At 40.9% G+C, this 24,647-nt stretch overlaps 2 protein-coding genes across 17 annotated transcripts in view; both read left to right on the top strand.

Annotated features, from left to right (window-relative positions):
- Positions 1-16,549, top strand: part of tnika (TRAF2 and NCK interacting kinase a) — a 62,184-nt gene extending 45,635 nt beyond the window's left edge. For 4 of the 16 annotated variants that reach the window (XM_069152667.1, XM_069152670.1, XM_069152671.1 and 1 more), the window contains 19 exons: positions 1,556-1,720; positions 2,093-2,407; positions 3,287-3,393; positions 3,635-3,750; positions 4,411-4,508; positions 4,701-4,724; positions 5,587-5,655; positions 6,747-6,853; positions 7,036-7,138; positions 7,374-7,523; positions 7,646-7,742; positions 7,940-8,110; positions 8,244-8,387; positions 8,786-8,920; positions 9,372-9,472; positions 9,703-9,852; positions 11,755-11,914; positions 12,907-13,046; positions 13,412-16,549. In XM_069152667.1, the coding sequence (XP_069008768.1) occupies positions 1,556-1,720; positions 2,093-2,407; positions 3,287-3,393; positions 3,635-3,750; positions 4,411-4,508; positions 4,701-4,724; positions 5,587-5,655; positions 6,747-6,853; positions 7,036-7,138; positions 7,374-7,523; positions 7,646-7,742; positions 7,940-8,110; positions 8,244-8,387; positions 8,786-8,920; positions 9,372-9,472; positions 9,703-9,852; positions 11,755-11,914; positions 12,907-13,046; positions 13,412-13,495 (2,436 nt within the window). In that variant the 3' untranslated portion in view covers positions 13,496-16,549. The remainder of the gene's footprint in view (positions 1-1,555; positions 1,721-2,092; positions 2,408-3,286; positions 3,394-3,634; positions 3,751-4,410; positions 4,509-4,700; positions 4,725-5,586; positions 5,656-6,746; positions 6,854-7,035; positions 7,139-7,373; positions 7,524-7,645; positions 7,743-7,939; positions 8,111-8,243; positions 8,388-8,785; positions 8,921-9,371; positions 9,473-9,702; positions 9,853-11,754; positions 11,915-12,906; positions 13,047-13,411) is intronic. The other 12 variants (XM_069152669.1, XM_069152672.1, XM_069152674.1 and 9 more) reach the window with 6 other exon arrangements.
- Positions 16,550-17,394: 845 nt separating this feature from the next.
- On the top strand, positions 17,395-23,919 carry slc2a2 (solute carrier family 2 member 2). Its single transcript, XM_069152684.1, has 12 exons — positions 17,395-17,455; positions 18,008-18,103; positions 18,894-19,096; positions 19,337-19,461; positions 19,707-19,822; positions 19,915-20,077; positions 20,588-20,694; positions 21,458-21,538; positions 21,832-21,936; positions 22,070-22,171; positions 22,329-22,532; positions 22,637-23,919. Exons 1-12 carry the CDS (start codon positions 17,441-17,443, stop codon positions 22,826-22,828), a joined length of 1,509 nt encoding a protein of 502 aa, XP_069008785.1. The 5' UTR covers positions 17,395-17,440; the 3' UTR covers positions 22,829-23,919.
- The last annotated feature ends 728 nt before the right edge of the window (positions 23,920-24,647 follow it).

Here is a 24,647-nt window from a genome sequence, read left to right on the forward strand (position 1 = left end):
ATCAAATCTTAGCTTGGTGATGGGTGCTGGCCAAGTGGTGGTGGTGGGAACAAACGTGAATCATCAGAAGATACCTTCTGTCATCCATCTGTTCTCCTTCCGCATCATTTTCTGTGTTTTTTTTCTTGATGTAGATGCAGTATTGTCCACAATTAACTTCCTCCTACACTTTTTTTCCTCCATAGTAGAAAGAGTTTTTGGGTGGTAAACTGATGACAAACCCGAACGCACAAAATGAAGAAGACTACCCAAAAAGTTTTTCTTCTTTAAAGGGGTCTACTAACAGTAATCTCTCTATTTCTTGTAGGTCAATCAAAGTAATGCTAACGTTGACTGTACACTGCCTCCACAGATCAGACTCTTCAAGCTTTGAGCAGTACTTCTCCTGAACCACCAAATGTTTCTTTTCCATTACTTCTTTGCTTCTGTTAGTCTACACCTGATTCCTTCTTCAGTAGTTGCCTCTCACGCGAACAACTAACAAAATGTTTGGGAACTTCTCTGCCGTCGTAGATTTCAAAGTTGCAAGACTGTAGTTAGCTTCCTAGCAGTCAACTAACACCGATTTGGGAAATGGCACAGTATTGCATAGTTGTTTTGACCCAGGTCATAATCTTGATTAATCGTGCTAGATTATGAGCTCATGTGGAATTACTTAAAGCCTCAAAAAAAGGAGATAGTTCTCACTGCACGTGCATGTTTACCTGGTGGCCATCAAAACTATGTCCTGCTGAGTTATGACTCAACCTACCGCTGATTACATTGAGTGGAAAAGTATGATTTTGGCAGCTGGAAGCATTCCTTAGAGCCTTCTCTTACTGCACATCAGATAATCTGATAATCAGATTATGCTGGCAAGAGGAGCTTTCTGCCGTCCTCACACACAAACATTTAGCGCACGTTTGCATCGACACATGAGCACTCCCGCACATCAACAGAAACAGACACGGAAACTTCCATGTTCACAAGAACTATGAAACATGGTTTGGTATGTGTGCAACTGCTTTTGCACATACTGGCTCCCATTATTCTGGTTTTACATTTGGTGTCTGCTAAAGGAGATCAGGGATTATACTTGACCTTTCCCTATAGACATCAGACACTCTTATGCTCCTCAACTGTATGTGGGACATGAAGACAAAGGGAAAACAAAGACTAAGCAATGGTGGATGGCAAAGGAAACTAATCTGTATGTGTCACATTGGCATCATCAACCTTCCAGCTAAGATTTTAGATATTGCTTTGTCAAGGGTTTCTGTGGAAGTATACGGTTGGGTTAAGAGATCGTTGCAAATAACAATGAGTCAGAAACTTAAAAGCTGGTCCGGAGAGGGAAAACTATACTGAAGAAAGAATCTCTTTTGAATCATCAACAATTGAATCGGTTAAATATCACGTTATAGTTATTGTCCCACAGAGTTGAGTGACGTTAATATTGTCTCGTTACTTGTAGTGGGCATGGGGGGAAGGTGTGATACCCATAGCTGGTCAAGCGTGGTGATTGGTTGTGCTGTGTGCTGGGCTGTGAGTGATAGTGGTATGTGACCTGTCTCAGGTGGAGGAGCGATCTAAGCTGAACAGACAGAGCTCCCCAGCGCTGCAGCACAAAGTGTCCAACCGCATCTCCGACCCTTCCCTCCCTCCCCGCTCCGAGTCCTTCAGCAGTGGGGGCATGCAGCCTGCCCGCACCCCACCCATCCACCGCTCCATCGAACCACAGGTGTGTGTGTGTGTGTGTGTGTGTGTGTGTGTGTGTGTGTGTGTGTGTGTGTGTGTGCGCGTGCAAAAGGAAGCATGTGAATGTTTGGTGTGTTTCCTGGAGACCAGTACTTCCAGACAAATAATCACAAACCTTTTCCTACCCTTCTTTCAAGTTCAGGTCTCCGTCTCAGTCATTCTCTTTTTCTGTTTTTTGTCTCCTTCTTTTCTGCCACTCTTTTTCTCTTCTAATCCATGTCCTACCATTGTCCTATCTTTCCCCCACAAATCTCCATTTTCACCATCGAACACTGTTTCATCCTTCTTTCCCCCCTCTCCCCTCTTCTCCCATCCACTCAACTCTGCCTCTTCCTCCATCCTGTCCCTCCCACAGATGGCTCACCTAATTCCAGTGAAGACCCACTCCAGCTCCATGTCTGGCTCTCAGTCTCTGCAAGATCAGACGGGCTCGGCTCTGAGTGAGGGTGGTGTCAGTGTGGGCTCCCCCAGGCCCGAGATGCCCCGTCAGAACTCGGACCCCACTTCTGACACCCCGGGACCCCCGCTGCGCGTCACCGGCAGGGAGGAACGGGATCGGGAGAGGGAAAGGGACAGGGATCGGGACAGAACTGCGTGGCTGAGAGAGGAGGACATCCCACCCAAGGTTGAGAATCACAGTCAGAAAGGACGACTGACAATAACTGCTGATGTAACATTTTCATTATGTTGTTAATTTATTGTTTTACCTTGTTTGATTTAGATTAACTGTACCTAGATCTTGTGGAAAGTAGTAGAGTGTTAAATGTGGATTTGATTATGTCTAGTCTTTGGCTGTTGCTGTTGACCACAACAGCAGGATCAGCCCAGTAAACACGACTGCGTGTTACTAACTGAATGGCTGACTGAGTGATAAAGTTACCCCACTGCTTAGCTAAATACCATGTGACTGATTAATGAAGTTGCACCAATGGTCAGCTAAATGCTGCGACTTCCTGTGTCAAGTTAAAAGTCCTGGTTTCAAATTAAAAGCCCTCCAGCGTTTCATGCATTGTCCAGCCATAAAAGAGGTTTCAATCGAGTCTTGTTCTGATTTGTTTTAATTGAAATCTGAATGAAGCTGTATGGTGTAACCATATTTAGAATATTGCCCTCTTCAGTCAAGTGAGGTAATTGAAAACGTGTTTAAACCACAGTAAAAAAAAAAAAAAGATCCAGTTTTGCGAGATCTTTAATCAGCTTTTTCAAAACTGAAAAAAGGAGCTCGACTTTAGCAGCTGACTAATATAAGAAAAGTGAAATACTTCACTTGCCACACCCTGGTATTATTTTTTAGAGCCTTTGTTGCTATTGGACATGTGTGACACTACAAGGCAATCATCATTACTAAGCAGGTGCACATACTAATTTAGAGTGTCATGCCCACAGCTAGGTGGTCCAGTCTTTGTGTTTCACCATGTCTCTACATGGATTACCAGTGTATTCATTTAAAAAGAAAAAGCATTAAAGATACAAACTTTGAACTTCTTTTTCTTCTCAGTTGTAGCAGCTGTGCTTATCTAGTGTTTGTGTTTTTTTTCTGTGTGTCCAGGTCCCCCAGAGGACCACTTCCATCTCCCCAGCCCTGGTCAGGAAGAACTCCCCTAATGGAGGAGTAGGTCTGGGCCCTCGCACAGGTTCTCAGTTCATACGGGCCAGGTAAAGCCCAAAGTAGCAAACTTTCATCTTTTTTTTTTTTTTTTTTAAACTATAATAGTTTACAGGTATTATTCCTGTGTGTTTCAATCTAAATCTTTTTTTATTGTGTAGCTTAAAATACCTTCTGCCGCAGAAGCTATTGATTCCACCACACTGCACTGACTCTATTTTTGCAATTAGTTGCTTAAGTTTATGACGAGTACATAACAATGCATGTGAAAATATTTTCCTCCTGCTTCAGTAACCCGGACCTGCGGCGCTCGGAGCTCTCTCTGGATGCCATGCTGCAAAGAACCTCCTCCAACTCCTCATCTTCCTCCTCCCCTTCATCTCAGGGAGGCTCAGCCGAGAGAAGAGGTATTAAAACTTACTCGAAAACTCTGAAACACATGAGACACACTCGTAGAAACATGCACAAACGGGTAGATGTAAATTTGCACTTTATTGTAAACCATTAAAGATTGGTGTGTGTGTGTACATGATTTAGTGCAAATGCAGACGGAGAACCACAGAAACATCCGCATACACTCACATGGCTTCAGAGGCAATCAGCGGGACATTGTCAGCCGCAGTTCTGCTCTGATCAACCTGTCTGATGTGCCCTATTGCTCTTAGCCTCCGGAGAGATGGAGGAGAGGAAATGAGATAGGGAGATAGAGAGGGGTGTAGAGGGATGTGTCAAACAACAGGCCAGAGGGATACCTGAGATATGCATGGATCTCGCTCTAAAACACACGGCATAGAGAGAAGTTCAAGTATGGATACGTTTTTCTTTATGTTTGATGGAGGTTATTTTGTAATTGTGCTGATGGTAGGCAATCAACATTTTAATTATGTGACAGTGACAATACAGGCTTAGAAAATACAAAAGATTGTGTGTTTTTATTTTTTTTAAGGGTCATATTCTTCATATTAATGGGAAAAACTTAGATTGAAACTTTTTAGACAAACTGCTTAGGAAAGCCCTTTGAAACTGATATCTAATCTTCTTTTTAATTTACATTTTTGTTCTAATAGGTCAAACCAAGCCGGAAGCATCCCCTCCAGGAGCCAATCAGGAAGCGAAACCTAAACAGGAGGAGGGTCGTGAATCAGCTAGACCCAGCAGACCTGCTGTAAGTCTTGCAACACACACACACACACACACACACAAAAACACACACACTCAGATCCACTTTCTATCGCAGCGATCTCCTCTCTGGGAGTCTTTTACAGGCCTCCACTTCTTTCTTTTTTTTTCTTCTACTATTCACCTGGTCTTTCTCTCTTTCTCTGCCTCCCTCTGTCTTTCTCGTTTCATTCTTCAGAGCTATAAGAAAGCCATAGATGAGGTTAGTGACAATCGAGACCCCTTTTACTTTATCCTGGTTTTCCTTTGCCTCGATCATCAGAGCTCCTCTTCTTCCCCCGGCATGGTGGAGTTGGTTGTCAACAAGATGACTGTTAAATTTAACTCTGAAACATCAGGGTGTAATGGCAATGGCAGTGCATGTGTGCTCCCACACACATACCTGAGAGTGTGCGCGTGTGTGCGAGTGCAAATGTGTGTAAGCTGAACTGCCAAGCACCTGAACAGTCTCTGAATCTCTTTTCCTGTTTCTCTGTTGTCACGGTTACTGGTCAGGAGGAGCTGGTAAGCCCACCACGTATGACGGTCCTCCCCCCTCCCCGTCTGCATGATTTGGTCTGATCCATCGGCTGGTGTGATGGGGAGGGGGGGAAAAGGGGGAACCATGGGCCAGCTGGCATGGGGGTGATTGGTAGAGGAGGGACCAGAGCAATGCTGCCCTCCAATAGTACATCAAGCTTGACTATCTGTCTCTTTCTCTTCTTCTGACCTGTGTTCTTAAAGTTAATATTTGATTGTGAGCGAATAAAAGTGCTGATTGTGATCACTCCTTGTGTCAGAAAAAAAAATGTACACGCTAAGCTACAAAAAAAGGTGCTTTCAAATCAGCACTATTATTCCATGACACTTCCAGTAAGTTTACAGGCCCAGATGCCTGTCTGACAACAAATTAGTTGACCTCTTGTCATGATGCTGATGGTTTGTCCGACTCTTTGATCCTCTCTGCTGCCCTTGCCCTTGTATGTGATTCGGTCTCTCACTCCTCAGGTTCTTAGGCTGATGATACAGACCTGATGAACTAAACAACTGTTCCTGTTTCTCTTATTTTTTGTCTCTTGTTACAGGACTTAAGTGCACTGGCTAAGGAACTCAGAGAATTGAGGGTCGAGGAGGGAAGCAGACCTCCAGTGAAGGTGCAATGACACTTATAATAATGATAATGAGGAGAAAGATACAGTGACGGACTGGTTACAAACAATAGCGCTGGCATGTGATATTTCGAATATCAAAGCGCTAGGTGCTGTAACGTAAGAAGCTCCCTTAAAGGCACAAATACATAGGCTCGAGATTAAGGAAGTGCATAATAATACAATACATCCACCAGAATATGAAAATAGCGCCGCACAGCCACAATGTGTATTACAGTAGAAGATAATCTATAATACTAAATACATGTGTTGTCCCTTTATGTAGTAAACAAGCTCCGAGGGAGCTGGCTTTTCTCTGCAATCTTATCAATCACATTATCAGAGTCCAGATTCGTTAGGATCACTTTCTCCGTCACCTTCCAAACTGTCCTGTGACATTCTGTTCCTGAGGCGAGAAACTTCTCTCACATTACACTTGTGTGCAGGACAGGGTCGACAAAAACTTGTAGGCCGAGCTATTTATGTGATATGCTGATATGATTAAACAAGTTCAACTGCTGCAAAAGCAAATAGCACCACAGTGCACAGTTCTTGCACGCTTTACCAAATCAATTTCTTTGTGATCTATCACGATCTGACCATCTTCACCCTCTGGTTTCATTAATCCTTGTTTCAAGGCTGTTTGTTGTTTATTGTCAGTTTCTTTCATCTGTCAAATGTCCAATTCTGTTTTTGTTTTTTGTAGCCTTTTCCTCCTGTGAATTCTTTTACATTCATGTTTCCCACTTGCAGTCTACTTCTTTGCCTTTGGTGGCCAAATTTGATGCACTGTGTTCATGACTAGAATAGTGTAAAAGGGGAGAATGTGAATTGTCTTTCCCACAGACGTGTGTGTGTGCATGTGTGTGTGCACAGTCCAAACAAAGCAAGTCGTCAAAACATCCACAAAGTCATTTGAATAATTCCATTATAAAAACATTGAGATTTTTTTTTTTTAAACTGTGCAGAGTTCAAATGAGTTGTGGAGGTAATTCAGCTACAACCCTAATAAGTAGCTTATCTTCTCAGTGTTGTTGCTCAGAGGGTGTTCTTTTTTTTTTAAGGACATTTTTGTTTGTACTTGTGTTGTGATGAAGGTGACGGACTACTCATCCTCTAGCGAAGAATCAGAGAGCAGTGATGACGACGGGGAGACTGTGGGGCACGATGGGACTGTTGCTGTTAGCGACATCCCTCGCATCATGTAAGTTGTCGTCTCTGTTTTTATTTTGCCCTCCCTCTCTGTTTTAGCAAGCCTGACCTGTCAGTGTTCATTTATATTGGGATATGCATGTGTTAGGAATATGCACCATGCCAGTAGCTTGTCAGTATAGCTTTAGCGGAATCACTTGATCAAGTGTGTATGTGTGTGCGCGTGTGTTACAGGCCAGCAGTGCAGAGCAGTGGTGAGTCGTATGGAGGGCTGACGGAGGACTCCCGGGGAGATTCCTATAATAGCTCCAAGGACGGTACTCTCGTGATGAGAGAGGTGAAGAATGTGTACACACACACCACACACACCACACACACCACACACACACACACACACACACACACACACACACACACACACACACACACACACAGGCCACATGAATTAAGACAGAAAAGAGAAAATATTGTTTAATCGTCAATTTTCCTTTTCCTCACCACTTCCTTTTTCCTTTCTCCTCGCGTTCCTGTAAAATTCCTTTGATTCTGACATATAGTTTTCTGTCTCTCAGGCAGAGGAGAGGAGAAGAGGTGGTCACACTGAGAGTAATGGGTTCGGGAATCACAGTAACCATGGTAACCTCCCTGACCTGGTGCAGCAGAGCAACTCTCCCTCTGCCACACCCACCACAGCCCTGCAGGAACTGAGCGACATGGCTGAGGTCAGACACAGACAGATATCACACAACCATACACATTAACACCCACTCCTGGAAATAAGGTGTATTTATGTCCATATACTGTATGCAGCATATTGCTGAACAGACTGTTTGGTGTCTTACAGTTTGGTGTGGGCGGGTCCGAAGCATCATTTACTCCATTTGTTGATCCACGGGTCTATCAAACCTCTCCAGGTGACGACAATGAGAACTCAGCAGCAGGTACGAGTGAAGCGCAGGATTGTTGACACTTACCGTCTTGTTCTCAACATGAAACAGTTGTTCCTCAGTCAGTTAGTGAGTTGTGTTTTGAAATGAACTGTGTTCATGCTGGTTTTGCCCCTTAATGTCAACACAGTTGTCAAAATACTGATCACATATTCTTCTCTCCATCTTTGTCTCCTTCTGTGGTACCCCAGCCATGTTTGCCAATGAGCTGTTGAGGCAGGAGCAGGCCCGACTAAACGAAGCCAGAAAGATCTCCGTGGTGAATGTCAACCCGACCAACATCAGACCTCACAGCGACACACCGGAGATCCGTAAATACAAGAAACGCTTCAACTCTGAGATCCTGTGTGCTGCACTCTGGGGTACGGCGATACATCCTTTATTCTCCCTGCTACACAAGAAAATCCTCTTTTCTAAATATCCCCACATCTGCTTTTTTGTTTGTCTTTCTGTGTCTCTGACTTGTGTGTGTGTGTGTACATGTGTTGTGTTAAGGTGTGAACCTGCTTGTGGGGACAGAGAATGGTCTAATGCTGCTGGACAGAAGTGGACAGGGAAAAGTCTATAACCTGATTACTAGACGGCGCTTCCTACAGATGGATGTGCTGGAGGGACTCAATGTGCTCGTCACCATATCTGGTAGATATAATATTCGCACTGTGCTCATATCTGAATGCGGATTATATTAAACTTTTTCTGATATGCATTTATATCTCAGTTGTTAAGGGAGGTCCTAACAATAATTGTTTGATACGCATGTTAATATGGCATCTATATATCCAGAGATAGATTGGTACTGTACCTTCAGTATCTTATTTATTTTACTCATCAATAGGTGTTTTATTCTCAACTGAAAATATGGAGAAAATACTAAAAGTGCAAAATAGATAAGGAAATAATTTTTTTAACGGTTTTTTTTTTTGTTGTTTTTGTTTTTTTAAGTACAAGTCTAAGTCAACTAAATGAGTCACAGTAGCTGATAATCTGCCAGTTTTAAATGTGTTTGTCATATCTGTGTTTATCTTTCCACTCTTAAGGGAAAAAGAACAAGTTGCGTGTCTACTATTTGTCCTGGCTGAGGAACAGAATATTACACAACGACCCAGAAGTAGAGAAGAAGCAGGGTTGGATTACCGTTGGAGAGCTTGAGGGCTGTGTGCATTATAAAGTTGGTAAGAATGTGTTTGTATGTGTATGGGTGAGGTTTGATGTGAAGGATTTTGGATGAAAGGCCATCTTCTAACCGACCGGGAAAATCTTTAACACGAAAAGACCAATTAGGTGACATCCGTGCAGGCAGATACAGTGCCATCACAAACAAGGAAGGAAAATCTATGGGTATGATACAGTGTTCTGTAAAATTTCATACATAGATCAAATAAAACAACAAATGTCTCGCTGCAGCAGATTTAGACCCAAAGAAATTCTGACCTAATGCTGAGAAACCTAAAATAAAACATAATAATTAATTTAAATTAAATAGTGATACACTATTCAATAAATATAATCTAATATACGTTATATATACCTGGTCCTGTTGTTTAAGGGTTCAAGTGATACAATGAATGGCGCTTTTAATTAATAATGTGCTAAAATGTGTGCACATCTTTGTCTTGTCTCCAGTTAAATATGAGAGGATTAAGTTCCTGGTGATTGCTCTTAAGAACTCTGTGGAAATCTATGCCTGGGCTCCCAAACCCTACCACAAGTTCATGGCCTTTAAGGTACAGAAGTACAAACATGCACACACTGTAAACACATTCATGCTCACAAACATTCACACTGGACACATGTATGTGAACTGAATGTCTATGTACAAAATAAATATATAGCATATGAATGTAGGCCCTGCATCTTTTTAAGCTTAATTTCTAACCATGACTTTATCCCTTTGTTCGCTTCCTTTTAACTTTCTCTCTCTTCCCCCGTCTGTCTCTCATTCTTTGACTTTCAGTCATTCACTGAGTTGCAGCATCGCCCCCAGCTGGTTGACCTGACGGTGGAGGAAGGTCAGAGGTTAAAGGTCATCTACGGCTCCAGCGTGGGCTTCCATGTCATCGACGTGGACTCGGGCAACCCTTACGACATCTACATCCCCTCACATGTAAGTGCAGACCTGTGTTTTGGTATACGTGTGTGTGTGTGTGTGTGTATGTGTGTGTCTCTTTATTCTATCTTTAAGAAACATGTTTCCTGAATACGGCTCTCTCAGCTCCAATGAATTTGAATCAAAGCCAACACGTAATCTAGATGGCAAGGAGTATTTCTTTATTCCTTTAAGTCTTTTGTTGTTACCTGCAGTCTGCGTCCGTGCCCAGGTAAGCAGTGAGTCATAAGCTGTTTCGTAAGGATCGGCTTCTGGCAAAAACATTCCTAGTGCGGTTTATCTTCGAAGCATTCATACTGCGATAGTCTTAAGGAGTCCTGGACGAGCAAAACCAGCTCGGCGTCTTTGATTAGTCTCATCTTTCCCCTTTTTGTTTACATTTTTAGCTGAAAATAAGATACCTTTGAAATCAGACAAGCTTTTTCTTTAGAAATTGCATTTTTGATTAATCTGCTGTCATACAATTAAAAAATTAATGTGAGCTTCACCTCTTTATAATTTTTTTTATTTTATTTTTTTTTGCTAAATATGGTGCATTGAACTTGGACAATATTTGTTAAAAAGACAGAATGCACACCATTGAATTTCTCTTATTACAAAGATGAAAGAAAGTTGTCCAAAGAGACTGACTGCCAAAAAGTCAGCATATTATTTTCACATTCTTCTTTGTAGCGTTGCACCAGACTGACAGACAGGTTAACAGATAGTAATTAAATGTGGTTACTTATCACTCATGGAAGAATGTTTAAATGAAAATCAAGTTTGGTGACTGCACGCAGATTCGTTTGTTCCGTGATAGGTCACTAATCACATGCGTTTACTCAAATCGAGGTCAAAAACAATTGAGCCAAGCTCTCCATCTAGTGGCAATATTTCTGTAAATATAAACCACAGGATACAAATGTGAGGAACTGTCTGAACTACTGTACCATGCATCCAACCGGATGTTACATGCTGCACAGGGGGTGCATCACAGAGTTTATTATTGAAGAATATTCTTGAGGTTTTTTTTTTCTGTTTCCACCTTTCATCCATGCTTCTTCTCTCTCTCCTTCCCCACCAACTTCTCCTCCAGTTTGCCAAACAGATGAAGGTGACATCCTGTCCATCCACCCTTTAGACTAGATCAATAGCTGTTTAGTGAAACCCCCCCTCATAATGGATGCACAGCAGCAGCACCACATGCGTCTCTGTGCAGTACACTTCACTAGTGGAGAGATTAACAGATAACTTAGCCAGAAGAGAGTGTGTGTGGTGTGTGTGAATAAATTCATTTTACCCACAGTACGAATCACAAGGCTCAGGGAAATTGTGTTTTAGTGCCAGCAACATGCTGCCACCTCAACCCAAAACCATAATTAAAGCACACATGCCTCAACAGCCAGAGGAATTTGTATTGCAGGTATTGCTGTTGGGTGTTTATCCAATAATTTACTTCCTCGTGTGTGGCGAGAGGTGCACGCCATGTTGCTTTTTGAGTTATTGTGATAATGCTGCTTTCTTGTGGGCTAAGATGAGTTTCTTCACTACTTGTCGTGCTCCTGAACTGTAGACTTCAGTCCCCCCTCATGGTAGCCTGGTGGCACAAATAACAGAGTTGCTCTCTAGCCTATACTTTGAGTGCACAGATCGGATGTTATGTTGTGTCTGTTATGGAACAAGCAAAAGAGCAAACTAAAGTTTTAACCTTTTGATGCACTAATGCTCCTGATATTTAGCTGCTCTTGAAGGGATTATAAAATGTAGGCCGATCCGAGAAAAAAAAAAAGATGCCGAGTTCGGCTGCATTAAATTCCAGTGATGAGACCGCCTGTAATATTTTAATCTAATGTAGATTATGATTAAATGTGACAGATTTAATTAAAGCCTCTGAAATGTTTGTGTGTCTATCTGTGTTAGATCCAGAGCCAGGTGACGCCCCATGCCATCGTGGTGCTACCAAAGACCGATGGAATGGAGATGCTGCTGTGTTATGAGGATGAGGGTGTCTACGTCAACACCTATGGTCGAATCACCAAGGACGTGGTGCTACAGTGGGGAGAGATGCCTACCTCTGTTGGTATGTCCTTCCCACATGTGCATTTGATTTGAATAGATTCTTCTCAACATTAAAGTCATGAAAAAGTAATTCAATCCAGTCCTCATTAAAACATAGATAAATACCCAGTTCAGAGATCTAAATTAAATCACCAAACTTGAAGTTGAGAGGTTTTAATAACTACAGCAGTGTATGTTCATACCCTTTTCAGTTCCTCTGTGTGTGTGTGCATTGCAATACAGATCAAAGTATTGAGAACTGGGCTTCTGGGAGTTCATCTAAGGTTTAATTGGATTCAAAAATCAGTCTATAACATCAGCTTTCTCAGGAAGGCCTCCAGAACTGCTCAGCAGGAGCACCGTAGAAGCTGTAGGGAGTGAGAGTAAAAGTTTGAGAGATTTTACATAGATGATTCATAGTAAATGTAAAAGGAAAGGTGAGAGTAACAAGCAGGGGAAGAAAGAGTGAGCGACCAAAAAGTAAAAGACGAGAAAAGACATGGGTTTAAATGGAAATTACGATTAATTGATTACATTTTACCGCCCCCGTGTGGCAGCCAGATATATTACACTTGTAGATGACTGCAAGTGCTTCCAGATTTCAGAGCATGTGGATGCTCTGGATTATGAAATCCAGTGTTTTTGCTTAGCAATTTGTTTAAAATGCCTTTTCAGTGGATAAATCCCTGCCCCATGAACTTGAATTCACAGAACCTCCTGTGTCAGCAAGGATCGGTTGCTGAAATGTCTCTTAAATTTCAACAGCACAGCTCAGTAGTTGACCGTGACCTCTGATTTCTGTGCATTGTGGAAAAAAACACAAATAACTGCCCAATAAAAATACAGCATTGCATCACTGCATAACTTGGTATTGCCAAAGTGCAAAATTTAAGTGCATGAGTAGTAATGTAGTAAGTTGTATCTAAAGTGCAGTTTCTAAAAATGCTGACATCTACTTTTAGATATATTTTGTACATTGTCACAAATGCCTGTCTTGTGTTTTCTCTCTTCCAGCCTATATCCACTCTAATCAGATCATGGGCTGGGGTGAGAAAGCCATAGAGATCCGCTCTGTGGAGACAGGTCATCTCGATGGAGTCTTTATGCACAAGAGAGCCCAGAGGCTCAAATTCCTGTGTGAGCGGAATGACAAGGTAAGACACAGTTGAACTGGGCGTGCTCCCTTATTCTTGGTTAGTCTTATTAATTGCTATGGACTTGTCACGTACATATGTTTCCCTGCGCATTACAGGTACCTGTGAATTTGGATTGTTATAAGGAGTCATCGTGTTTCTAGAATGGCCTACGTTTTTGTCACCTATTGAACTTTTCAACCATTTACAGGACTATAAGATGTATTGCCAAATGCCCCATCTTTTAACTTCAATAAAAGGTGAAATATAATTTGTGAATCAAAACATAACCTGGTTGGGGGAGGTGAGAAAACAATAATGATAGTGTGGTTTGCAGTTATTATTTATTCTGTTAGTGAAAATGGTTTCTGTGTTCTCTCATCCAGGTATTCTTTGCATCCGTGCGTTCGGGAGGTAGCAGCCAAGTTTTCTTCATGACTCTCAACAGAAACTCTATGATGAACTGGTGATGTCTCCCTTTGCCCACTCTGCCTCACTCTCCCATCGGCCAGCCCAGCAACCCACCTCGGCTCACCGCACATCTCACAAAAGAAACCCGACTGACCCGAGAGGCCGCAAATGAACTCTTTTAACACTGGAGGGACTAATACGGTGTAGGAACAAAAAAGTTATTTTAGAGAAAAACAACAAAGACCAGTTTTAAATGAACGGTCGAGTTATGGTAGAATAAGTCGGGTCATGCAGAAGCCATCGTTACTCAACTGACTGGCAAACTGGTGCCACTGACTTTCCAAATATTCTCTTCTTCCCTCTTTCTCTCGAACTCCTCTTCTTCTTTACCTCCCTTTTGTGTCTCTTCTATTCAAATGGAGCAGTTCATTCAAGTATTCAAGTACTGTAAAAATACACTTTACACCTGCCTCCTTTTGTCGCTCTTCTTCCTTTTGTCCCACCTCCTCTGCCCGTTCCCTCCTTCCTGGTAGATCAAATCATCTTTTCAGTCCTTTGACACCCATGTCCTCCATTTTCTTCCCTACCTACCCACCCTGTGTGGGCTCATTCCCGGGAACTACACCTCGGAGACTGGAGAAGCAATACATGAATGCAATTTAATCTAAATTTAAATATACTATTGAATATGACAGTCAGTGCAGGGAGGACAGCTGAGAGATGACAAATCTACTCTGGATGTCGGCGATGAAAGCAGACGGCCTGATTGATTTTCTTTCTCCTCCGTCACTCCCTTCCTCTCCCACTTCCTCACCTCGCCATGTTTTCGGGTTCCGAGTAATTGTGATTTAGCATTCGATCGCATTTCACTGATAGAGATGCGGCGAGACGCTCCGCTGTCAGGTGGGTTTTAACCGTATGCAACGATGATGTCGGAGTCCCTTTAAAATGAAATCACTGGTCCATCCTGTCTTCCTCTTTTCTTCCTCCTCCTGTCAACCCCTCCCCTCCCACATCATCATCATGATCTCTCTCTCTCTTCACTCTTTAAACTCTGAAGGTGCTGCATCAGATATACTGTAATATTCAATGAACAATGAGAGCGTCATTCTGTTCATTTCTTTTCTTTTTCTGTGGAACAGTTTGGAGTCAGTCAGTCTTTGATGAAATGTACAGCACATCTGTGTCTCTGAAATCAGGAGTCTATGTCAGTGTGTGTGTGTGTGTGTGTGTGTGTGTGTGTGTGTGTGTGTGTGCGCGCGCGCGCGCGCGCGCGTGCGTATGTTTGACTTGATGTTGAAATGAGTCCCATTCACATCAAGTCTGAATCAAAAAAGGACGTTGAAATCAATGTCCAGCAAGAATCAAGTAAAGCAGTCTTTGTGCGTGAACTTTTACCTTAATGCGATCAAAGCAACATTGAGTGTGTTTACATGCAGATTTATGATATTATCTTCTTAGTATGGAGTTTATCAGTTGGTGTCTGAACACAATGCATTTGAAATAGGCAATATTAGTGGTTGATTTTTGAGGTATGTTTCTGTTTCCTTTAACACAGGAGTGTTATGGCTGTTCACAGATACGGCCGTGTGGCCGTAGCAGAAGATGCATTTTAACAGCTTATCCTGTTCACGACCTCAACAGGATATGAGCTACGATCCCAAATACTGTGTGCATGTGAAAGCACTCATTGTTGCAAACTGTGGTGTCCTTTTTGAATCATGCTCCTCCCTGGTTCTTCTCATTTTGGCTCCTAACTGTTTGTACAGTGCCTAGCATGACAAAAGCAAAACTTAAAAGGAGGCCAAGACATTACTGCGGTCACATTATAATGTTTTTTCGTTGTTTTTTTTGCCCATACGGTTATGGTTTTGGGGGGGGTCTGTGTGTTATTATCTAACTTTTAACACATTGCTGATGTTATTTGTTTCCTCTAATGGAGATTTACATTAACAAATTTAAGATTTATTCTTTGAAAGGAGCAACTAAATATGATAAAACCTTGCCATTTCCTTCCAGATACTTCCAACAGTGCAATCATCACTACATATAGTAATATTTTGTAACACTATTGAATCTGTAGTACAGATTCGAGTTTTTCTTCTGAATCTACGACAATAACCAGGAGATCCACTGATACACAACAAAAATGAGAGTAAAGTTACTCTAAAACAGAACATTGGCACAGTTTTACTTTAAAATCATCAACGAACAGCCACCTGGAGACAAGCTGGGGGCAAATCATGTAGAAGACAATCACCTATGGAAAATATCACTGAAAAAACTGCTCTAAATAAACAGTGAGGCATCCTATTACGAAAAGAAAATGTAGCAATTAGCGGGTCTAAACTTTATTTAAATATTAGTTTAAAGACTGCCAGAGAGCCGAAGGCGTGTGCATAATGTAGCGAACACTGAGTGTTAATCCAGGTTGTTGCTGTTGTTTTTGCACCACCTCTGCGTGGTCCTGATTGGGTTTTCAAAGTAAAACCAAAAGCCCCCCAAAAAACGCCACCATTCTCCTGCCCCTGTGTTTTTTTGGAGCAACGTCACCGTTACATACAGCAGTTTTGTCCGTATTGTGGTCATCAGTAAACAAACGTTTGGTGGTAGAAAAAACAAAAATCCCCAATGATGTACTGATCCCATGAATCAAGTTTATTCTGTTAAATTATTACATGTTTTTTGTTAAATTTTCTAGGACTTTTTACACATCCATACAGTGGCTGTTCCTGCTGTGAGTTAGGTTCCCTGATCTCTGTTGGGGGGAGCAGGCTCAGAGTTTAGCAATAAAGAGCCGAGCTGAAGAAACCACTGTCTTCCCTGTGTGTGTGTGCACACGCATGCATCTGCGTGTGTGTGGTTAATGATGAAGTGTGAATGGGGCATTAATACCGTGTTTGTCCATCGTGGAGTTCACTGTTTCCATTGGAAAAATGCTGATGGTCATTACACTGAGGTCTCTCCTTTCAAAGATGAAACCACTGTATTCTTTATTCTGTTTAATTCTTGTTTTTCTTCATTTTGAAAGAGCATTACTAATGTCCTGTTTTGGGATTTATTTGTTTTGTAAAAGAGATGCTGTAAGAAATAAATAAATTAAAGTAGCATTATGCTTCTGGTACGTGTGTGTGTATGTGGGGAATGTTTTTGTGAGAGCGTCTGTCTTTTTTTGCACAAATATGAACATTATCAGTCGACCCTCAGACTTTGCTCACCCACAAGTATATCATTAACTGTGTGAGTGAGTAAGTGAGCGAGAGAGACTGATAAAAGATGTAATGATAAGGGTAAAAAAAAAGTATATTCAGCCCTAATTGTATCTGGAAGTAATTTATTATTCCCAATTTTGTATATTATTGTCTGTAATGTGCCAACATGAAACATCTCATAAGATCCTTAAACCAGTTTCAAAAATAGATTCTTTGTCTCAGTTTGATTGTCAAAATTATTAGTTTTGTATTGCTTCCTTATTAAATCAATAAGAGTAATGTTTCTGTTTGTGCATAGAGGAGAGTAAGACCACTGTTTCACTTGCTTCACAAGTATATCATTAACTGTGTGAGTGAGTAAGTGAGCGAGAGAGAAAGATAAAAGATGTAATGATAAGGGTAAAAAAAAGTATATTCAGCCCTAATTGTATCTGGAAGTAATTTATTATTCCCAATTTTGTATATTATTGTCCGTAATGTGCCAACATGAAACATCTCATAAGATCCTTAAACCAGTTTCAAAAATAGATTCTTTGTCTCAGTTTGATTGTCAAAATTATTAGTTTTGTATTGCTTCCTTATTAAATCAATAAGAGTAATGTTTCTGTTTGTGCATAAAGGAGAGTAAGACCACTGTTTCACTTATGTGTAAAAGGTCTATACGTGCGGTAGGTGTGCATGTTTATCCATGTGCATGCATGTGTTTGTCGATTAGTGAGTGGACACAGCGCTATCAGGCATTCAGCCCTCAGTGATCATTACCAAACTCTGGGCTGACACTCTGGACCCATCATGGAGACGGGAAAGGTAAGATAATTCTTAACGGACACATTCTGTGCTCTTATTTTTTTTTTAAATGGTTATTGTGCATATATTCTACCTCCTCATCCTAGGTCATGTAAGCAGTATTTGCAAACAGGTATGTTTTTTACATACAACGCTGAGACGTGAAGCTTTAGAGAGTTGGATTTACCACTCGGATCAGAAGAAACCGCCGCCTTTTATCAGCAGTTTATGTGTTTCCGTTGTTAGTTTTGCCTGGGAGATTATCATGAATTAAATTCTGATTTGTGCTTCAACAAAATATCAGGTCAGACATAGAACTTGCAAAACATTTTATTTACTAGGCATTCTTATGTAAAAGTGTTACTTCTGAATGTAAGAATTCTTATAATTTTCTGAAATAGAACACAAAGCATAAACATCAGTAATTCTCATAAACTCCTATTTTTTGCATTTCTGCATGCACTTTTTTTTTGGTACTATCTGAGATGTTCATACTCTCATGTCCTTGTGTTTCTATGCATGATAACATTTGTGTTCATGCATTTTGGTGTGTCCTACCTTTCACTCCTGTAGCAGCTAACCGGTACACTGGCTGTGGCTGTGTTCACAGCAGCTCTTGGGTCCCTGCAGTATGGGTACAGTCTTGGCGTCATCAATGCACCCCAGAAGGTTGGCTCTACTTTCACGTAGACTTTTCACTCTCACCGAGCCATCAAATTTCTTGAGGTGGCAATTCAATAAATTTTTTTATATAATTCCAAGGTAATGGTCTTCTGAGGCCAAAAGATGCATTTCTGCTAAACAGACCCTTGTTTTTAGGTTGTATTGCATGAACTTTCAGAAATGTTACCTTACTTTGAGGTTTTTCCATTTCCTGCTGTCCTTATTGTTCCTGTAAGTCTACCTCAAGAATTGACGTTCAGGTTCCTCATCGTTTATTTAAACTGGTGCTGGGGGGTTGTCAGCGTACAACACCTGCGTTTTAGAGACACTGATTTTGAGACTTTGCCAGGCCGACATGTCAGACTTTTCTGTCGTTTCTCAGTGATAAGTGGTGGCAAGGATTGCTTGGTCAGTGGCAAAGTCTAAATATCAAAGCTGCTCAACTGTATTTTTGCTGCACTGCATAAGGCAAGGGGTCATAGGGTAAAGAGGGTCTGTCCCTCCTCCGATGAACACCAACTCTGCCAATTGTTTACGGACAACAGTTTCACAAAATCAGCGTCACTGTGTTTAAGTGTCATCTTTTTCTGCCCCTGCTATGTTCTGGTTTTATTGGAAAAAGTTATTTTGAATTGAATTTCAATTAATTGGCATGATACATTTTTTGTAAAATGGAATGAATGAGTTTTACCTAAATAGATCCATATATGTTTGTATGTGTGTGCTTTTGTTTTGTCTCTGTGTGTGCAGCCATCATTGTACCTCTTGATGACATGCCTGTGTGCCTGTATTGTAGGTCATTGAAAAGCATTATGGAAGGTCGTTGGGCCTGTGGTCAGAGAGGGATGCTGTTCTGTCAGAAAACAGCACAAAGGAGATTCTTGAGGCAGGACAATACCCTGCTGTGGTCATATATTGGTCGTTGTCGGTGGCAATCTTCTCCATCGGTGGCATGCTGTCCTCCTTTCTGGTCGGATTTGTGGGTGACCTGAGAGGGAGGTGAGAAAAGAAGAATAAAATAATCATCACTCAAATGGAAGAATGAAAGTGGGGGTGGAAAAAGGAAGACTTAATAAAGTATGGAGAGATCAAAGAAATGGAGGCAAACGTTAGTGGGTCAAAAGATAAAAGTGAAGTCAAAGCATGATTAAAAAATGCATTGGTTCAAATGTTCTTATGTATCATACCTCTGTCTTTGTGTCTCACTGTGCCACCTTTGTCTCTCCTTCTGTTTTGCAGGGTAAAGGGAATGTTAATGATCAATGTTCTGGCTGTAGCTGCTGGACTGCTGATGGGTCTCTGCAGGATGTGGAAGCCCCACATCATGGTCATCGCAGGCCGCGCTGTTATGGGCTTTTACTGTGGTACATTCAAGCACATCGTACAACCTTCAACTGATACTTGAATAATTTTGTTGGAAATCCCAATTATTACCGATATAGAAGAGGCGAGTTGTCTTCATGATCCTGACGAATATCACACTTATTATTACAACAGGGGATCCTAAATTGCACTTGGACAGAAGAAAGAAAACACTACCTTCCTATATTGCCATATATCCAACAGGAAATGTTGGTTTAAGTCGGTTAACTCAGGATGTGTGTTTCAGGGTTGACATCTGGACTTGTGCCGATGTACATTGGAGAGATTGCACCCAAGTCTTACAGAGGGGCTCTGGGAACATTACACCAACTGGCTGTTGTCATTGGCATCCTAATCAGCCAGGTGAGTTACACTCGCACAACATACACAGCATCCTCTTTCTTGCTTTACAGCACACAAAGTATTTCATCTAAAGTGTACGTGTGTGGTTGTAGGTATTAGGCTTGGACTTTGTCCTTGGTAACGATGAAATGTGGCCCCTGTTGCTCGGTCTGTCTGGAGCTCCGGCAGTGTTACAATCCTTTCTGATGCCTCTGTGCCCCGAGAGCCCACGGTACCTTTACATCGTACTGGGCAAAGAGGAAGAGGCACGGAAAAGTAAGAATTACACAAAGAAGCTCACTATTCTATCCTTTTAATGTTTTCTTTCTCGAGCACTGGAACCCTCAGTCAATATTTAGAAAAAATTCTTAGCTTAGTTTAGCGCACAGATTGGAAACAGAGGGAAAAGCTATCTTGGCTGTGTTCAAAGGTAACACAATCTATTTATGCTCTCTGCTGCTCACTAATGAAGATACTATATTTTGTCAAAACTGAAACTTTAAAATATCAGTTTGCATTAACAAACAAACAAGACATATGAAGTTTTAGAAGTGCTGACAGGTGTCTGTAGCAGGAAATAAGCACATTCCCCAAAATATTAAACTATTCTTTAATATAAACTTTGCTACTATACTTTTTACTTAAGAAAATGTTTTACTTGTGACGGAGCATAATTACTTCATGGTACTGCTACTTTTATTTTAGTAGTATAAAAAAATTTAACCCTTGAAAATAAGTCATTTCTACAGACTTTTACTCCTGTCTGACGTCTGTGTTTTGTTGCAGGTCTGTATCGTCTAAGGGGGCCATACAATCCAGCTGCTGATCTGGAAGAGATGAGGAGAGAGAAAGAGGAGGCAGGCAAGGAGGCCAGGGTCACTATCCTTTCTTTGGTAGGTCTCATTACAGGACAATCAGTTGAGAGACAGTATGTTTTCATACCGGTTCACTGTGTATGAATTTTACTTTAGCAGTTTAAGCCACAGCTTGAAAAGGGTTTCAAAATAAAATAGTACCAGTAGCTTATGTTTAAAACAGCCTGAGCCACCACATATATAATTACAACTATTCACTTGTCACGTTAGGGAAAGCAAAGGTGTATTAATGAGAGCTGCATTCCACTTAAGGGAGGTCCTGCTTTTGTGCATGTTGATTCATTTTCATGGCTTATTGGGACACTTAATGAAAACACCCTGTACCTGTTACAAGCCAAAATGTCTGCAATGAAAAAAAACTCTATTGTTAGGCTGAAAGTACAGCACACACCTCCTCAAGGTGCACAGACACCTTCCGATCTTCTAAATTAATCATCAACTAGAGTACACTGATAATCTTAAATTCTAAAGATTATTAGATAAATGAGGGGGGGAAAAAACAACCTTCCTGACACAGTGTATTGTTAAAATAGACACATGAAACCAAAAGATTTCTGCCATATCAGAACATGTTGAATTATTTATTTTGTGCATAACAGCAAAGTAACAAACGTGAAAATGTTTGGAACTGATCGAGTTACACTGTAGTTGTAGGGGGCAGAGAACAAAACACGCACTCAACATTTTGTCATAAGATAAACAAAAATGTAGCTGTGTATATTTTAGATGTGTGAAAACTACTATTTCACAGTGTTTTACTCTGTTCTGTATTCTCCCCCAGATTTGCTCCTCTGTGTACAGACAGCAGCTGGTCATCGCCCTCATGATGCACCTCTCCCAACAGTTTTCTGGCATAAATGCAGTAGGTGGCAAAATCACTTTCAATTGTCTTGAATTACAGTGACTTTGATGTCCTAACAACAGGAAAATTATGGTTCAGCTGTCGTTGCATACCGTGTGTCTGAATCAGCAGTAACTCGGCCAAAAATGGTAAATGTTTCAGTTCTTCATTTTAAAAAGATATAATTGAGAATTTTGTTTTATGTGCATGAAAGTATATACTATAGCTGTGTTGCTCTGTTGTACCTTACTTACCTGCCACACTACAACTTGATTCTGCATTTATGTGAAATCTATACTTGTTTTGTCTTCCAGATCTTTTATTACTCCACAGATATCTTCTCTCGAGCTGGTGTCAGTCAGCCAGTCTACGCCACTATAGGAGTCGGGGCCATCAACACAGTCTTCACTCTGGTGTCTGTGAGTAGCAGCACAGATGCAAAAACACAAATGCACACAAATAATGGACACCAAACCAGGAACATGCACCAGCAATGTGTTGTTTCATCTATACACATAAACACACAGATAAACAGTGAACTGTTTGTTCCAGGTTGCACTGGTGGACAAGGCTGGCAGACGCACTCTGACTCTGGTTGGTCTGGGAGGGATGTGTCTCTGTGCTATTGGCATGACAGTGGGCCTCAGATTCCAGGTTTGCAGTAGTGTTGTGCGTCTTCAATGTGTATGAATATCAAAGAGTGGTCGTGAGTGAAACGTGTTTTAAACTCAGGCAGCTTCTGTTGATTTTTTTTTTAATAATCAGAGAACCAGCCTGAGTAGAAACTTGACTGATGTCCTAATTCCTCCAGAATGATTTCTCGTGGATGAGCTACGTCAGCATGTCGGCTATCTTCCTCTTTGTGAGTTTCTTCGAGATCGGTCCCGGTCCCATTCCATGGTTCATAGTGGCTGAACTCTTCAGCCAGGGACCTCGGCCTGCAGCCATTGCTCTCGCTGGCTGCTGTAACTGGACAAGCAACTTCATCATCGGCATGATGTTTCCATACATACAGGTAGGGACAAAGGGCACACGTATGTAATGTAAACTTGTGAAACTCATGCACTCGTGCACGCTGTCACCCCTGACTTGTTTTTCTCTTCATGTGTGTCCCGTCAGGAATGGATGGACTGTTATGTGTTCATCCTGTTTGCCGTGCTGCTTCTCGGCTTCACCGTGTTTACTTATCTTCGGGTCCCTGAGACCAAAGGCAAAACCTTTGAGGAGATTGCTGCTGTCTTTCACAAGGGACGTCGGGTCCCCAAAGACGGCACTGAATTGCAGCAGCTCAAAACATCCACAGATGCTTAAAATGACATCTATTTGCCTGTGTGATCTCTATGTGAGGTATGCGAGTGTGTGTGTCAGTATTTCAAAAGGTGTGTATGTACATTTGTGTGTGTAGCATTACAATAATTACTTGACCAAAAAAGGGGTTTTACCACAAGAAAAGATAACATTATATTCATAATGTAAATATGAGAAATACACAAAAAGAACACTGATGTGACCCTCAATGTCACGCTTCCATTTTGTATGGAGAGATGTTTACATTTGTTCAAATCTAAACTTTTATCGAAGTATTGATTTACCAGTCAAAAAATAAACTATGATCACTGTTTGCTCATTAACAAATCAAATACTATTTGTGTGTGAAAGGGGGTGTTGCCCCTACAGAGAACTCTGCAGTTTCTCTCAGGTCTACTGAGCATCCTTTATTGCGGTGCTTTGGAAGCTTTAAGACTTCGGTTCACCTCCACGACTCTATATATCGATGCTTTCAGCCATAGTACAGATGTTTTCAATAAATAACCTGTAAACCCAATTTACACTTACTCAGCACCTAAAACCCTAAAAACCCTCGACCGTGGAGACAATAAAATACTACTTAGAGTATGTAATGCTGTATTGCTATTTGGTTGCCACATCCAGGTATTGTGTATCTAAGGAATTATTCCACCATTTTCTGTCCCCCTCAACTAAAACAAAATCTTTTTTTGTTTGTTTGTTACTTCACTTTTCACGTTTGATCTTTACAGTGCACAATGACACACGTGTGTTTACATGCACCTACCTATGTATGTAGGTTTCTCCGCATTTGTTTTAAATCTGAGCTTAAGGCATACAGTATATGTCTGTCTGTGTAACCTGACAATCGTGGTCCAATATGCTGCTTACAGAAGTGTGATATGGAAACAAAATATTGATTTATAGATTATTTGTCAACGATGGATAATGAGTTAATGTGATTTTAAGTATTTGTAATTAAACTTTTTATGAATAAAACAATAACATAGCCACAAATTATTATTCAAAGCAGCGCATTTTTATACTTCATCTTCCATGTCCGGAAGGGATCTGTAAGAAAACAAAAACACGTTTTTATTGACCCAAATAAAACAGAATTCACTCATGGCCAGTGGCTGTTGCAAGATCCATGCAAAGACCAGCCAGGCAGTGCAGAGAGCAGATGGGTGGAGATGAATGTTTAACTGATACCAGAGGAAATTTACACTGAGTAAATAGATCGGTCTGGAAGCAAAGACACAATCTCTCTTATACAGCCCCCAGCAACGCTTAGGGACTAATTCAAGACTAATTACAAGGTGTCTGTTGCAGCCCTTCCCTGTAAATACTGCACTTTTGCTCTGAGCCAAACAGTCACGGGTTAGCACACAACCTGGAAACATGTTGTATCTTTAGTTATCTCCAACAGTAAAAAAAAAACAAAAAAAACTCTTAAAAACATTAGTCATTTGCATAACAATACGTAAGATTTTTCTGATCACAAACACTAAAGGGACAATATATAACTAAAAATCTCATGTGTTCTGAAGGACTATTTAGAAAAAGGACTTATTACTATGTCTTTGAAAAAAAGGCTTTGTTTCTCTCCTTTCAAAGTAAAATCAGAGAATTACTTTAAAACCATGTGGCATGTTTAGGCTATTATCTTGCAGTATATCCCAGATTAATAAGGGGGCAAATTATGCATAATGAAGACATAATAATAATAATAATAATACAAAATATTTGTCTCTATAAATAAATTGGGTTTCAGTAAATCAGCAAAAGTAAAGAATATACCATATCAAAGGTATACAGATTGGTCCCTTAAATGTTTATTGGA

The sequence above is a fragment of the Embiotoca jacksoni genome, unplaced genomic scaffold (assembly GCF_022577435.1).
Source record: "Embiotoca jacksoni isolate LCO1_2020_lvr unplaced genomic scaffold, fEmbJac1.0.p SCAF_18, whole genome shotgun sequence".
In the NCBI taxonomy this organism is placed as follows: domain Eukaryota; kingdom Metazoa; phylum Chordata; class Actinopteri; family Embiotocidae; genus Embiotoca; species Embiotoca jacksoni.